This window comes from Balaenoptera ricei, chromosome 2 (assembly GCF_028023285.1).
Source record: "Balaenoptera ricei isolate mBalRic1 chromosome 2, mBalRic1.hap2, whole genome shotgun sequence".
Lineage (NCBI taxonomy): Eukaryota > Metazoa > Chordata > Mammalia > Artiodactyla > Balaenopteridae > Balaenoptera > Balaenoptera ricei.
In genome coordinates, this window is record NC_082640.1 from 140601080 (window position 1) to 140617651 (window position 16572).

The 16572-nt window shown below is 36.6% G+C and overlaps 1 protein-coding gene across 2 annotated transcripts; it reads right to left on the reverse strand.

Annotated features, from left to right (window-relative positions):
* Nucleotides 1–531: 531 nt before the first annotated feature.
* Nucleotides 532–14512, reverse strand: GNPNAT1 (glucosamine-phosphate N-acetyltransferase 1). 2 transcript variants are annotated; one of them, XM_059914242.1, is made up of 6 exons: nucleotides 14296–14512; nucleotides 6638–6805; nucleotides 5573–5635; nucleotides 3937–4064; nucleotides 2944–3005; nucleotides 532–1649 (listed from the first exon to the last, which is right to left on the reverse strand). In XM_059914242.1, the coding sequence occupies exons 2-6, from the start codon at nucleotides 6789–6791 to the stop codon at nucleotides 1502–1504; spliced, it is 555 nt and encodes a 184-aa protein (XP_059770225.1). In that variant the 5' UTR covers nucleotides 6792–6805; nucleotides 14296–14512; the 3' UTR covers nucleotides 532–1501. The 2 variants fall into 2 exon arrangements, with proteins under 2 accessions (XP_059770225.1, XP_059770224.1); XM_059914241.1 differs by having other exon boundaries at nucleotides 14286–14512.
* Nucleotides 14513–16572: the final 2060 nt, after the last annotated feature.

A 16572-nucleotide genomic window follows, 5' to 3' on the forward strand; every position in this document is an offset into this window, starting at 1 on the left:
TAACCACTGGACCACCAGGGAAGTCCCTATTAGGTTTATTTGTTAACATAGGTTTTAAATTACCAGACTGTACCTAGTAAAGCTGCTGTTACCAAGGTTACAGGACTCCTAAAAAAGCAAAACTTAGCTTTGTTGCTTTCACTAGGGACAGATCAATTCATCTGCCTATGTCATCAGCAGGTGAGTAGTACACCCTCTGTTGGTGAAGAATTTCTATTGTTTTAGAAAGCCAACTTTAGCTTTACTGCATGGAGGGAAATCTGAAATCTAGTTGAGGTAGGTGTGAATCAAAGGGATGAGAAACAGGTGGTCTTTACTTTCTAAGCTCCTTTTTACAAAGGGTACACAAAACTAAGATTTTATGAACCATGACTTGACCTGATAATTCAATAGACAACTCAAGAAAAGCACAGAAAACATTCGGATTCTAACAAAAGACTATTCATATGAACAGGTTTAATGTAACATGAAACGTAAAAGATTCGAACCAGTAGTGAAGTATCTAATTCTTATTTCAACTTAAAAAAAATTAAAATAAATAAAATCAAAATAGGATAGTGACCAGAATAATAGTACCATTATAATCACATTAAATAGAAAAGCCTCCATCAACATTTTAAGAATGTAATAAATGCAGTATGATACATTTTAAAATACTCCACTCAATTTTGTAATCCATTTTCATAAAAATGTTACTCAGAAGAGAGGCACCCCTGGAAAAATGAGAAATCATCTTAGAAATACATAATATGCCAGGATTTACTAATTCACTGTTAAAAAGTATATTTCTCTTAGATATTTTAAACAAATGAATAATTATTATATTTCACATGTAAGACAGGTGGTACTTCAGCTACATTAGAATTATATCAACTTTTAGATGTACATTTAAATTGTCACATTTTATAAGAAGTTAATTTTCATTTCTCCTTATTTTAAAGGCTCACCAGGTTGTTTGCCAGTATAGTATTAGGATCAGCAAATGTTGGACTGAACTACATTTAGTTATAATATATCTAACATCCAATTTCACGTAATATATGTGAAATGATACACCCCTAAGTGGTATTTAGATACATTTCTTTGAAAAAAAATACTAATTTTATGAATGTGATAAGAAACAGCCTTATTCACTGTATGCTTTTTTTTTTTTTTAATGAGCAGTACAGATAGCAGACATATAACTTCGTACTACCTATACTGACTACTAAGAAATAAAGCCAAACTTTAGAAAAATACAATGCAAGAAAAGATTCAAGTTAAAAATATACTCCTTTGGTTAAAAATCATCCCCTTAATAATTTCATCTGTAATCTAAACTCAGCATGTCTCACCAGCCCAAAGTAATCTTCTAAATGTCATTATACTTGTATTACAGTGTTTTTTTCTATCCAGTATTTATGGAGGTCACTGGGTTGCAGCAACAAAATATTTTAACTCTAGGAAGAGAGTGTAGCCTTGTTGCATCAGCTCCTTTGACAGATGTCTTTCTTAAAAGGTTTTACTTTAGAAACCTCTGACACATGTAGTTTTCTTCAGATACTGTATATCCAAACTTTTTATAGAAACCAGCGTTTTGTGGTAGACATTCAAGGGTAATCTTATAACAGTTCAGCTTCTTGCTTAGCAAAGTAAGGGTTGATAATAACCTGAAATTAAAGAAAAAAAAGGCAGGCAAGGCATAGAGCATTTGTTAATAAAAATGGATTTTAGTAACAATGTGAGTGAATATCACATAAAACTTCAAGTTTGTATTACAAATAGGTTTATTAGATCATGGCCTTTCCCACTATACTCATTTAAATATTCAAATTATAAGTGGTTAAACATTTAAATCACCCAAAGCATTTGATTTTGTTTCAAATATACTTTAGTAATCTCCAGCCCATTAATAAATAGAACAAACATTACCCTAAACCCTGAACTCACCCTAAACCCTCTTTAAAAATAGGTTTAAAATTAATATTAACACCAAAGACTAGAAACCTTTTAAAAAATATGGCCAAAATTAATCTTTTTCTCTAGATCTATTCAAACTATTTAGGAATAGCCAACATAAAATGGGTAAACAATTGCTTTGTTCTTTATCATTTTTAAAGTTACTTAAATATTTGTGAAAGAATGTATTAGGTTAACTCTGGATTGGTCTAATTAATATGAAGTGTAAACAAAGCAAAAATGTATACGTCTTTATAAAAACTGGGAAAGATCTACAAAAATTTACCTGAAGGGTTTTCTCATGTTGTATAGATTGAAAAATCTTATTCTGAAGACAAAACCTCTTGATTGAAGTTACACAATTATAAAAGGCATGACTAAGTTACATGGACTAGAAGTACTAGAAATGGGTCTCTATCGTTCGCTGATGTACACCAAATACCTTGAATAGCATCTGGCATATAGCAGGTGCTTAATATTTACTGAGTGAATTCCTTAAAACTCAGAAGGGATAATATTAAAAAGCAAGTTCTATTTTATAAATAGGCAATAAACCTATGAAACTTACTTTAAAAGATTTAGATAAATGTATAGAGGATTACACTGTGAAGGCTGTTTCAGTACATGGTTCTAAAACTTCCGTAACTGAGAACATTTCCTTTGTTTTTAAATATGACAGAGAAATGGACAAATTACTTGGCTCACCAAAAGTTTCTGTTTCCTACTACAATAAGAGTACTACTATTAAAAGTTAATAACTAAGGTGTTGCTGTTTTAACAGTACACTTCCAATTTCCAAACTTTATGGTAAAAATTATATAAAAATACCTTATTTCTTCATTAAATTCAGTGTAAGCTATGGAGTGAGAATGAGTTCATAATTAATGATGCTTAAAAAACTTCAAACAGGAAAACATTTTTTAAAAAGTATCTTGCAAGAAACTGTAAACTGAAACACAAAGAGTATCTAATTTATCCGGGGTTACCTTGTTTCTGCCTACTTACAATTTGCCAAGCTGCTTTCCTCTGCATTCATCACTAACAACAACGTCTTCTACTCTTCCTCTCTGAAAATATTTACAGTGTTTAAAGGACTAAGCATGTAGTTTTGTTTTAGTTAAATCAACAAGTGACGGTAAGAATTAATTGATAAATAAATGTTTTGTAAACGTTAACTTTGCAAAATGCAAAATTTTTTAACTTACTGTTATAGAGGAGATAATACAGTGAATCAATTTGTGGCCTAATTTTGCTTTGTCTGTATCTTAAACCTTCCCACCCCATTATTTTAAAGCAAGTCTCAGAATCCACATCACCAAAATGTAATCTTGTCATGAACGTACTACATCCATCATCCTACTCCTTGCTTAATTGCAATTTATTTCAGACATCCAAATACAGTTTATTAATTTCTAGTACAGAAACCACACCAAAATTCATACTTCACAGAATAATTCCAAGTGTTTTCTATCATATTCTCATTGGATTACCTAGGTTTTGTTTTCTTTACTATTTCATGTGAGTCATGAGGAGTGAAGGAACTCTACAGGCATTAGAAGTGTCACAATTAGAACAGAATATATTATTCTGAACCCTTTACCACTGGGAAACTGATGGGAATTTGTGTTAATGTAGTATATTCAAAGTATTGTTTTTGAAAAAAAATTAGCATTAGAGATTCCAAACATTACTGCCAAATTCCACGATGCTGACTTGATTTCTCTATGTCTATACCAATTCTAACACCTTACAGAACAATTTTTAGCAAACAATTCATATTAACACATTTTCTTCCTCATAACTCTTAGAAGACAATGGGAAATTGACTGTTACTAAGTGATTTCTAAGAAGCAAAACTTCTATTCTAGCCAATATTTAGCTCTCTCATTTTACAATAAAAAGCAGTGGGAGAACAGACTTGTCTAATGGAAAGTCAAAGTCGGTTTTGCTAGAAAACACATATCCATTTTACTCATAAGCATTAATATGAACACATACCTTAGCACAGGAATGGATGAATTTATGTTCTATTATCAGAGTCGCTGTAGCAACTATCTGTCCTAAAGTTACATCTTCCACAACTGTAACATAATAATCCCCAGATTTCTTCATGTGCTCAAAAGATTCTGTGGAAATTGGAAAATAGTGTTATGTGGTAGACATTAAACTTTATTAGGTGCCAGAAAAATACTAGAATTAGCTTACTTCAATAAATATTATTGAATATTTATAGCTGTTTTACCACAGTAATTTTAAAGAAAATATCAATTATTAAAAATGACCAAGTAGTTGAAATATCAGCAGTCAGTATCAACTGGAACATAGTCCATACATTTAAAAAATCTTCTAGCAAAATAAAGTAAGACTAATATAGCTATTTTAGATGAACAGCACTTAAAATACAAATAAATTGTACAAGTTGCCATTTCTGTGACTAGTGAATGAAAACTTTCATATCTTCATTACTAGTTAACTTTAAATTGATTCCTTTAACCTTTTCACTTAACAGATATTCACACAGAACAAAACTCTTTGCAAATTTTAACAAGAGAATGTTTGTGTCTCCATTCTTTAATTTGTAGTCTTTTGATTTTAAAATAATTTGACAAAGTAGTTTTCAATTTTCCCTTTGTGCTCTCAAGTGTTCCATGATTACATGACCTGTTTTAGAAATAGAATCATCATTTTTGTTTGCTTTGAAAGCACCTTGTGAAGTAGATATAGATAAAAAAATAAGTCTTCATTTCCCAGATTTTCCCAAAGCTACATAGCAAACAGGAGCAAAAGTGGAATAAATATCTTCCCCTCAAATTGACTTTTAGTACTTATATTGATGAAATAACATGATTTCTCATCTAATCTGATATGCCTGCAAAGAAGAATTCAGGAATAAAAACTGAGCCTAACAGTCTCAACATACTGTTTATTTCCACAGTCTTGTTCTAGTAATGGGTCTGGAGTGGGAAGAAATAAATTCAATGAAGGAAAAGAAACAATGAGAATCAGGAAATAATAATCTTCATCTCAGGAAGGTCATATAGAGTACAAAATAAAATTACCTATTGAAGGAAATGAAGAAAATAGGAAGACACTGTGAAGAGCATTGGATGGAGTCAGGAAGGTTGTAGTTCTTTTCTTACCTGTGATCTTGGGTAAGTCATTTGACCTCTCTTTTAATTTCCATCCTCTCATATGTATTAAAAAGGGGGAGGGATGAACTAAAAGATACCTGCCAACCTTAAAATTCAATATAAATGAACCAAAAAATAAATTTAGAACGTATTTTCTTACATTTTTGATTGGGTGATGAAATTTCTGTGAAATGACCTAACCACATGAAAGGTAAACACTACAATAAAAAACAATCTCTAAGGCTGCCACCCAGGTTCTATGCTCCAGTAATTATCTAAAAGTAGCCAGGTATTTTTAAAACTTGGTAGTTGCTACATTTGCATTCTAAAACAGTTCAGCCACATTAAACATTTAAATAAGAAAATAGCTAATTTGTGATTTGAATAATTTCTAGCTATTTGAACAAAACCACAAGTAGACACTGAACAGAGCTCTAAACAAAAATAAAATCTTGTTTCCCTTTATTTCTTTTCCTTCAGGAAAAAGAGACTGTAGGACTTACTCATAAATTGTTCCGGGTTGACAACTCCAGTCTCTGTCAGCTGACCTAGTAGCTTAAAAAAACCTAGTGTTGAAAAACAGATTTCAAGTCATGAGAACAGCAAATGAAATATATATCAAAAGAAGTAATATGTCTAGCTGGTGGGCAATTATTTTTTCAAAACTTTATGTAATAAACTATTTTAAAAGATTAAACTGAAACCCATTATTCTTTCTATTATCACTACATAAAACAAATAGTAATAGGTTTTACCAATGTTTTTGCCTGCATAAGATTTTTGGAATAGTGCTGACCTTAATATTTACAGAACCAGCATGTACAGTTTTCAATGTAATTTGCATTACATTCAACACAAGGGATGCCAAATTTTCCCAAATATGTGCTTTGGTTTTACTTAAAAATGCAAGATTCTCATTATGACCAAATATGATACTATTTGTAAAATAAAATATAAATAACATTGTTGAGACTACAGTTTTTAAAGATTCCTGATTAATTTCATTAATGTTACGTTAAATTAATGTGAATAGCATAGAATGTTGAGAATCTTAACTTCTATACACCCAATAATTAATTTGACCAAAATATAATAGTTTCTTAAGATTTCCTACCAAGAAGAAAACTATAAAAAGTTGATTTTTGATTACTGAAATTTAAGGAAATCATTTTGGAGAATTTAGATGTTAAAAAAAGGAACAGGTGTAGACAAAACCTTTTGCACCTTATCCAAGGCAAATTATCTTTATCCTCATTCCCCATCCAGCTTCTTAGAGAAGATTCTTCCTTATGTGTCATTATACAAGATAATTTCCCCTTTTTGGCTGCTTAATTAGGAAGGAACACTGTTGTACTTAAGTCATTTGAAATACTGTAATACAGTACTGTAATACAGTAACATCTGGTCTATACACATTGGAATTGAGTTCTCAGTCACTTTAAAATTTAAGCACAAAAAAATAAAAGTCCAATAGTAGTTTTAAAAATTATAGGCATCGTCGTCATGTTTGTGGAGAACACAGAATGCTAACTATAAGTCTAACCAGAATTTGTAAACTGAGTCCATACCTCTATTTAAATCAGCAGTACAAAGAGGCCTCAAAACCAAACCTTCTCCAGGATGTGTTGGGGAAATGGCTGGAGAAAATGTAGCTGTATTCTGACTCCAATCCACTTCTTTGAGTAGACTTGGGTCAAACATAGGTGTTTCATCAGGTTTCATCTTTGCAGTAAGGTCTAAAATAAAATTTTAAACGTTAAGGCATTTTGTTTAATAGAAAATTGTTGATTGTCAAGAATGTCAACTTCTTAATAAAAATTAATGCAATTAGAAAAATTCTTTAACAGGTATGCAAGATATTTTATTTTAGCCTATCCTGACTCTAACATCAAATGCCACAGCTACAGCTCTATAGAAAACTCACAGATTCTATCAGACAGTAAACAAGTGACTAAATTTAGAAGTTTTACACTTGAAAACTCCATTTTCTAATAGGACTTTTAAAGCATTTTTTTCCTCTGGGTCAGTGCTACTAGTGTAGCACTGTGAATAGCTGACTTTTCAGGAGCTCGCTCTTTTTTTTTTTTACATTATTGGATTTTATTATTGGGCTAAGGAGTAACTCATCAGTTTTACCTGACACTAAAGAAGACTTACTGGGCATGTAACTTTTTTAAAAATTATGAACCATGAACAGAAAATTCTCTGCGTTCACTGGAATATTTGGTCTCAGCTATGATAGATTCACACCAAGACTATCTACTGGATTTTGTTTTCACAGCAGTCTTTCTAAAAATCTGTAAGTTTCTCAGCTGCATCTAAGCAGCTTAAGAATAGCCAGTGTCACAAAAACAGAAATATAGATCAATGGAACAGGATAGAAAGCCCAGAGATAAACCCACGCACATATGGTCACCTTATCTTTGATAAAGGAGGCAAGAATATACAATGGAGAAAAGACAGCCTCTTCAATAAGTGGTGCTGGGAAAACTGGACAGCTACATGTAAAAGAATGAAATTAGAACACTCCCTAACACCATACACAAAAATAAACTCAAAATGGATTAAAGACCTAAATGTAAGGCCAGATGCTATCAAACTCTTAGAGGAAAACATAGGCAGAACACTCTATGACATAAATCATACCAAGATCCTTTTTGACCCACCTCCTAGAGAAATGGAAATAAAAACAAAAATAAACAAATGGGACCTAATGAAACTTAAAACCTTTTGCACAGCAAAGGAAACCAGAAACAAGACGAAAAGACAACCCTCAGAATGGGAGAAAATATTTGCAAATGAAGGAACTGACAAAGGATTAATCTCCAAAATTTACAAGCAGCTCATGCAACTCAATATCAAAAAAACAACCCAATCCAAAAATGGGCAGAAGCCCTAGACACTTCTCCAAAGAAGATATACAGATTGCCAACAGACACATGAAAGAATGCTCAACATCATTAATCATTAGAGAAATGCAAATCAAAACTACAATGAGATATCATCTCACACCGGTCAGAATGGCCATCATCAAAGAATCTAGAAACAATAAATGCTGGAGAGGGTGTGGAGAAAAGGGAACCCTCTTGCACTGTTGGTGGGAATGTAAATTGATACAGCCACTATGGAGAACAGTATGGAGGTTCCTTAAAAAACTAAAAAGAGAACTACCATACGACCCAGCAATCCCACTACTGGGCATATACCCTGAGAAAACCATAATTCAGAAAGAGTCATGTACCACAATGTTCACTGCAGCTCTATTTACAATAGCCAGGACATGGAAGCAAAGGAAGTGTCCATCAACAGATGAATGGATGAAGAAGATGTGGCACATATGTACAATGGAATATTACTCAGCCATAAAAAGAAACAAAATTGAGTTATTTGTAGTGAGGTGGATGGACCTAGAGTCTGTCATACGGAGTGAAGTAAGTCAGAAAGAGAAAAACAAATACTGTATGCTAACACATATATATGGAATCTAAAAAACAAAAAAAAAGGTCATGAAGAACCTAGGGGCAAGACAGGAATAAAGACGCAGACCTACTAGAGAATGGACTTGAGGATACGGGGAGGGGGAAGGGTAAGCTGCGACAAAGTGCGAGAGTGGCATGGACATATATACACTACCAAATGTAAAATAGATAGCTAGTGGGAAGCAGGTGCATAGCACAGGGAGATCAGCTCGGTGCTTTGTGACCACCTAGAGGGGTGGGATAGGGAGGGTGGGAGGGAGGGAGATGCAAGAGGGAAGAGATATGGGAACATATGTATATGTATAACTGATTCACTTTGTTATAAAGCAGAAACTAACACACCATTGTAAAGCAATTATACTCCAATAAAGATGTTAAAAGAAAAAATAGCCAGTGTTTTTCATGCTATTGAAAAATGATCAATTATGGTATTTTCCTCTCTTTTGAACATTCAGAAATGGTCAGGTTCTTATTAGGTGTGGTCTAATAAAACTGAGACTAAGATAATGATAGAATGAAAAACATATTAAGCATAAAAATGGCTGGGGTGGGGGGCGGCGGTGCTTCCCTGGTGGCGCAGTGGTTAAGAATCTGCCTGCCAATGCAGGGGACACAGGTTCAAGCCCTGGTCCGGGAAGATTCCACATGCCGCGGAGCAACTAAGCCCATGAGCCACAATTACTGAGCCTGCGCTCTAAAGCACGCAAGCCACACCTACTGAAGCCCGCGCGCCTAGAGCCCGCGCTCCGCAACGAGGGAAGCCACTGCAATGAGAAGCCTGTACACCACAACGAAGAGTAGCCCCCGCTCGCCGCAACTAGAGATAGCCTGCGCGCAGCAATGAAGACCCAACGCAGCCAAAAAAAAAAAAAAGGCTGGTGGGGCACACGTCTGTGGAACAGAGCTGCCGGAGGAAAGTCTTCCTAACAATTATTAGGAGATTGTAAGGCAACCCTGAACTTTGATTTGTAAGCCCATGCCCAGCTAAAGAAACCACAGTTGGCCCTTGAACAACGTGGGTTTAGGGTGCCAATCCTCCACACAAAAATGTGCAGTCGAAAAATCATGTATAACTTATAGTAGGCCCTCTGTATCTGCAGTTCTATATCCGTGGATTTAACCAACCTTGGAATGTGTAGTATAATATTTACTATTGAAAAAAATCCGTATATAAGTGGATCCTTGCAGTTCAAACCCGTGTTGTTAAGGGTCAACTGTATTCTATTTGATACCTGCCTCTACTTCTTTAAAACAAAGAATTTAAAGATATACATCCATAACATACTACCATAAAACAAGAAAGCAATACCAGAAAAATTAAATTCCACTTAATAACAGAACAATTTCCTCCAAAACCCAACTCCCAGATGTTCCCTATTTCATAAATCACAATATGCTTAAGGGCAACTATTCTTAACTTTTCCTTAAAGGTCGACTAAACTGTATAACCCTATGTAACTATTATATATAGGTAATATATATATAATATATATATACTCTGCTGCAGTATAGCAGAGGCTTTGGAAAGGTACTGTGATGTAATAATAGAAGTTAACATTTGTTCAGCACTTATGTGCCAGCATTGTTCAAAGAACTTTACACATTACTAATTCACTTACTATAACAATCCTACAGGGTAGGGATGATTATTATCTGCATTTCAACAGATGAGGAAATGCAGGTGTAGACAAGTTAAGTAACTTGCCCAAGGTCACAGAATTAGCAAAGCTGAAATTGAAATCTAGACCTGGAAAGAGCATGAGCTCTGGAGTCAGACCTGATGTTCAAACGTCAACTGTGTGATGATGGCTAAGGAAGTTAAACTGAGAATGTTTCCTCATTTGTAAAATGGAGATGAAATTGTTGGAAGAAATGAATTACTGTATACAAGTACCTAACAGTGCCTGGCACAGGGCAAGTGTTCAACAAGATACATTGATACTTCAGTTAGCAACTAATTTAAAATTTATTTTTACACGTTCTCGTTAACTTTGTTCACCTTTAAATTAATTCATGAGTCAGGCACTGTGCTGGGTACAGGAGCTACAAAAATGTTATTATGTTTATGTTAAACTGAAAGTTAGCATTCTTGGAAAGGAAAGAAAGAACTTTAAAAATAATCGTTACTATGTAGAATACTGAGAGGTTTGTTTTCTTTCCCTCAAAAAGGACTCAGATCATGTTATGCTGTAAAAACTATGCCTGGATCTAAGAATAGTAAGGAAAGGAAATTGTGATGATTAAAACAATCATTCATAAAATTTAACAAGCTTATGGTCCACTAGAAACAGATTTTTTTGTAGATTAACTTTAGTGCATGCACTTTAGTATTTGTCCCTGATAACTGGACCCCTGAGGCTTTTGGGTGTACTTTTTGGGTGTAATCTGAAAGATGGATAACAACATTGTTTTTCAGGTATACAGATAAACAGGCTAAATATTTATCAATAAAGTAAAATGTGTACATTAAGTGCAGAAGTCAGAAAGTATTACAAATTTAAGTCCTTCAAGACAACATACCATTTAAACATTTTGATGTTCATGCTATTTAACATACAGTTGTAAGCATGAAGTTTAAAGAAAGCTCAAAATGAAATGTGGGTGGACATTAAGATAATTTAAAGTTAACCAGAGTTCTTCTTCCTATAAAGTTGCCTGAGTTTACAATGAAATGTGCCTAGAAAACTTGCAAAATAGGGTTAACAATTTCTGAGAGAGAGGGGAGAGGTACACAGGAGAAGAATTAGGATTACGAAGCCTTTAAAGAATTTTAAACAGTAAATACTAATATTGTCCTGTGCTTTTCTTTAATCGATGGTCTTATTCCATGAATGATAAAAATAAATGATACTGGCTAATATTTATTGAGTACTTTATATACAAATGAAAATACAATGAAAGATGTATCGGACCAGAAAGCAGGCACAGTAACTAGCTCAAGATAACAGAGCAAATAAGGAACAGTGAGGATTCACAACCAGGTAGCAGGGCCAGCTTCAAGGACACAGGGCCCCGCACTTAATTCTCTGCTGCCACTGTCGAAATTCTTAATAATTTTTAAACAAAGAGCCCTGCATTTTCATTTTTCACGAGTTGCCACAAATTATGCAACCATTCCTGCATGACTCCAGACTCGATACTCTGTAGTACTGAAGAGGCACTAGTGAAGGTGAATTCTCTACTTTATTGTGCAAGAGTTTAAAATTTAGTCAAAGCAGCACTTATATTTGGAAAGTAAGAATTTCAGGCTAGTTAAAGTACTTAATGCATTCTGGATAGAAATAAGAATCCATATTCTTATAGCAATCAAAAATTAATATCAAGGGACTTCCCTGGCAGTCCAGCGGTTAAGACTTTGCCTCCCATCGCAGGGGGTGCAGGTTTTATCCCTGGTCAGGGAGCTAAGATCCCACATGCCTCGTGGCCAAAAAACCAGAACACAGAACAGAAGCAATACTGTAACAAATTCAATACTTTAAAAATGGTCCACATCAAAAAAATCTTTAAAAAAATTAATATCAAAATGTTTATATGAGCTATTTTACAAAACAGAGCCATACTTAAGGTTACCTTCTTTTATCTTATTCTGTCCCCATATAGTAAATTCTGCTGGTGCCCAATTAATATGCTGGGCAAGTTAAAGTAAGATGTGATTTGATACTAAATTTCAAAAGCATTTATAAAAGAGCAAAACAGGTAAATTTATTTGGTTTACAAAAGAAATAATTTTCAGCATCTTAAAGTGCCCCCAGGTACCACAATATAGGAAATTTCAGTAAACAGAACTGCACAGTTGTTTGAAGCTGAATTTCACCATTATCATTGGGGTCTTATTTTGTTTTGTTTCTTTTGGTTTTGTTTTTTTGGGGTTTTTTGGCCACGCTGCTTGTGGGATCTTAGTTCCCCAACCAGGGATCGAACCTGGGCCTACAGCAGTGAAAGTGCCGAGTCTTAACCACTGGACCGCCAGGGAATTCCCTCATTGGGGTCTTATTTTGAAGATTTTAGATTAATTTTAAAAAGTAAACCCTAACCCTTCTTAAGTATTTCTCAAGTACCTTTTCTGTTTAACTACTAAGTTAACAAGCATTTAAAGGCCCATATATGCCTAAACTTAGCCCAATAAATATGCCTAGTGAATGAATAACGAATGGTATAAGACTTATCTGGAGATCACATTTCAGAAAATCTAGAAGAAAAAAAGATTACCAAACTGCTACAAGTGATATCACAAAAACCATACACCAAATTCATTTTTACTAAGATCACATTAGGCTTTCAGTCGGTTGACCATTCTTTGGACACAGTTTCAACAGGTTTCTCAGCATCTATAGTGCACTAGAATACACTAGAATACACATGTATTCAGCTAGAATACACATTCTAGCTGCTGCTAGAATCAAGCAACTGAGAGCAACAAGTAATAAGATACTGGGAATGAAGATTTCAAAAGTGGATATAAAAATTTTAAACATAATCTAAGGTCAAATCTAAATGGCCTTTATATATCTCAAGAGCTTTCGGGGCAGTACTGTATGACTTCAGTACATGGTTAAAGCAGGAGGGGGGCCCGTGTGCTGTTTGAGACTTTGGGGTTCGTCTACATACATTTTATAACCATTTCAATAGTAATCTGACTGAATTGTGAATCTAAAGAACACTTCATTCGGTGATGATTTTAATAGGCCTAGCTATATTTATTAAATTATGCAATTACACTTCAGTTGAGAATTTTAAAATTTCCTGATAGTTTATTTGATCCCTGTGATTTAGGCATTATTCCCAGTCTACCCATGAGCAAGCTGGAGCACGTGGAGCTTTCAGTTCTTGACCCCAAGGTAACACAGCCAATGAGTGAATTGGGACTAAATCCTCCGATGTTGTTCTCCCGTCTTGAGTTCTACAGTACCATACTCAATAGAAGCCAATATTTACATCATCGTGCCAGACAGGGAGGTGTCTCCCCTATTCTAAAAAATGTCAGTGAATCCTGCCTAATGAAACTGACCTAAATGATTTCTTGAGATCCATTCTAGGATTTATTCACGAGTGTATATCCTAACAAAACTATAGTCGCCCTTCAATTTTTTATTAAATTTAAAGAGTTTGATTTACATAAACAGCTCCTATAAGAGAAATCACAGTACTCAGTGTTTCTAGGGGTAGAAGCCCCCGGAAGAGACCAAGGATGTCCGTCTTTCCTGCGGTGAAAACCCCGATTTAGTCAGTACAGGTGATCTTCGGAGCAGAATCATGTCCTCAAGTGGCTCCTGACCGCCGTGGGGTGCTACTCGGAAAGGAAAGGTGGAAAACAGGGCCAGAGGCGTTCGTGCCCATTTCAAAACCGATGGCGGCAGAGACTGTGAACAACTGTCTCAATCCCCCACGCTAAAGCCTGACGAACGAAGAATTAGTTTCGACCCCAGTCTCTGTTCCTGCCTGCTAGGGCCACCTCCTGCACGGCTGGACCACTGGCCATCACCCCTAACCTCTGCTCCACGCGTGTGTCCGCTCAACTTGCTCCAAACTGCCCTCTACGCCCTCATACGCACCCAGGTGGCGAAGATAAATGCCCGGCTCCCCGAACGGAACCTCCCCCCGCCCCGGACCGGGCCTAGCTCGCCTCGCTCGGGGGTAGCAGTCACACCTGTTTGATACCTGAAGGGCAGGCCCAAGCCGGCACCCAGGGCATCCGGCCGGGCCCCGCTCTCTCTCCCCGACCCCCGGTCCCCCTCACCCGTAGAGACCTGCAGTCGGCGCTCCTCTCCAAGCCCGTCGGATTCTCACCCACCCGGGTACACAGCACTAGATCCACATCCGGCTTCAGCGGCAGCCCCACCTCCTCCACCTCCGGCGCTACAGTCTCCCGCAAGGCCGCCGCTCCGCGAGCCGCCGCCAAGACGTGGCAGCACCGACACCGCCAGCCCGCCCCTGCCCGCTTACGCAGGACCGCTCGCAGGCGGAGGAGGCGACGGCGGGAGGAGGCGGGGTCGAGAGCCTGGGGGTCGGGCGGGGGCGGGGCCTGCGGCCGGCGTCAGCACGTGAGGCGGCGGCGGAGACGTCGCGGGGACTCCACCAGGTAGGCGTGCCGGCAACGAATGCCGGCAAGGAATCTCGGCCCCGCGCGGCACCTGCTCCTCGCTCCCTAAGGCTTCCCCCGCGGCCTCAGCGTCTCGGTTCAACTGGACATAATTTTGCCTCGGAGTCAGCGAAGCACTGTAAGTGGTGACCAGTGTGTGCATCTTTGGTTCTCAGAGACCAGAGTCTCGGCTTCTTGCCCTCTTCGTTTGCCCCTCGTTGCACCTTCCCTTCGTAGTCAGTTCATTCATTGATTAGGACTTCGGCTACTCGCTGGAGGCTCGAAGCTCCTCATCCCCAGTTTTCTGAGTCACACGTCCTGCCTCTGTGAGGTGGGACCCCTGCATTCTACTCCGAGACTACGTTTTATTTCTCGCTCAGATCCTTTTTGGATGAACACGGAGGTTAGGACAATGATTCTCAGCTGCGGCGATTTTGCCTCTCAGGAGGCAGTTGGCAATGTGTGGTCATTTTCAACCTCAAGTCTGGGAGAGAGGTGTTACTGGCATCTCTCCAGATGATAGAGGGTAGATATGGGTAGAGATCAGGCACGCTGCGACATGTTTTACAATACAAAGGACAGCTCCCCACATTAAAGAATTACCTGGCCTGAAATGTCAGTATTGCTGAAGTTGAGAAACCCTGGGTTAGGAGAAGAAAACTGACTTTTCTCTGAACTCCCACTTACAAAGCGTCTTACCTAACTAGCACGTGCCCTCATTTTACAGATTGGGAAAGAGTTTCAGAGATGTTAAGTAATTTGCCGAAGTTACGTGGCTAGTAGCTCCCATTCCTTGCCTTGTACCATAAATTTCAACTTATTGAAATTGTTCTTAATACGGTGCAAAGAATTAACACCATATATAGTCTGCCAGAAATAATATTTTTTGCTTATTTGTGAGACTTAAATTTCAGATAACTCTTTTGCTGATTGATGTATTCTCATAACTTCAAATATCTCTGTATCTATCCTTGTTTTTACCCTTAAACATACAAAAGAATTAAGACATAAACAAAAATAAACACCACTAATCTTAAGAAACATATAGCCTTGTTTTCTTTCAGACTTCTGGCCCTGTGTTTACAATGAGATCCTCCTGAGCAAAAGAACCCTGTAAATTTTATCATTTATCAGAGTGAAACAATTAATTATAAAATGTATCAGAGACCACAGGAGTTCTAAGAGGTACCCCAAAAGATCTGCATTTGAGACATACTACTCCTTACCCTCATTGTGCCATAGGAACCCAATTCCTCTTCAACAAAGTCAGTCACTCTGACCAGACAGTGACCGTCTTTCTTTGACTGTTGCAATGAGCAGCCCAAGGTAGCCAGGTGACAATGTCAACTTCTAGTTTAATAGAACCGTCGGTGTGTCCTCTGGTGATTTTTATTTATTTTATGGATTCTTTTTTTTAATAGAAATATAATTGGCATATAACATTATATTAGGTTTAGGTGTACAACATAATGATTTGATATATGTAAATATTGGGAAATGATCACCACAGTCAGTTTTGTTAACATCTATCACCACACATAGTTACAGATATTTTTCTTGTGATGAGAACTTTTAGGATTTATTCTCTTAGCAACTTTCAGATATATAGTACAGTATTGTTAACTATAGTCACCATATATCACATTATATCTCTGGACCTTATTTATCTTATAAGTGGAAGTTTGTATCTTTTGACCACCTTCCTCTCATTTCACCCCCCATCCCCCTACTCTGGCAACCACCAATTTGTTCTCTGTATGTATGAATTAGTCTTTTGCTTAGATTCTACATATAAATGAAATTATATAGTATTTGTCTTTCTCTGTCTGACTTTTTTCACTTAGCATAATGCTTTCAGGGTCCATCCATGTTTTCACAAATGGCAAGATTTTCTTCTTTTTTATTGCTGAGTAATATTCCACCATGTGCAGATGTGCCTAAACTT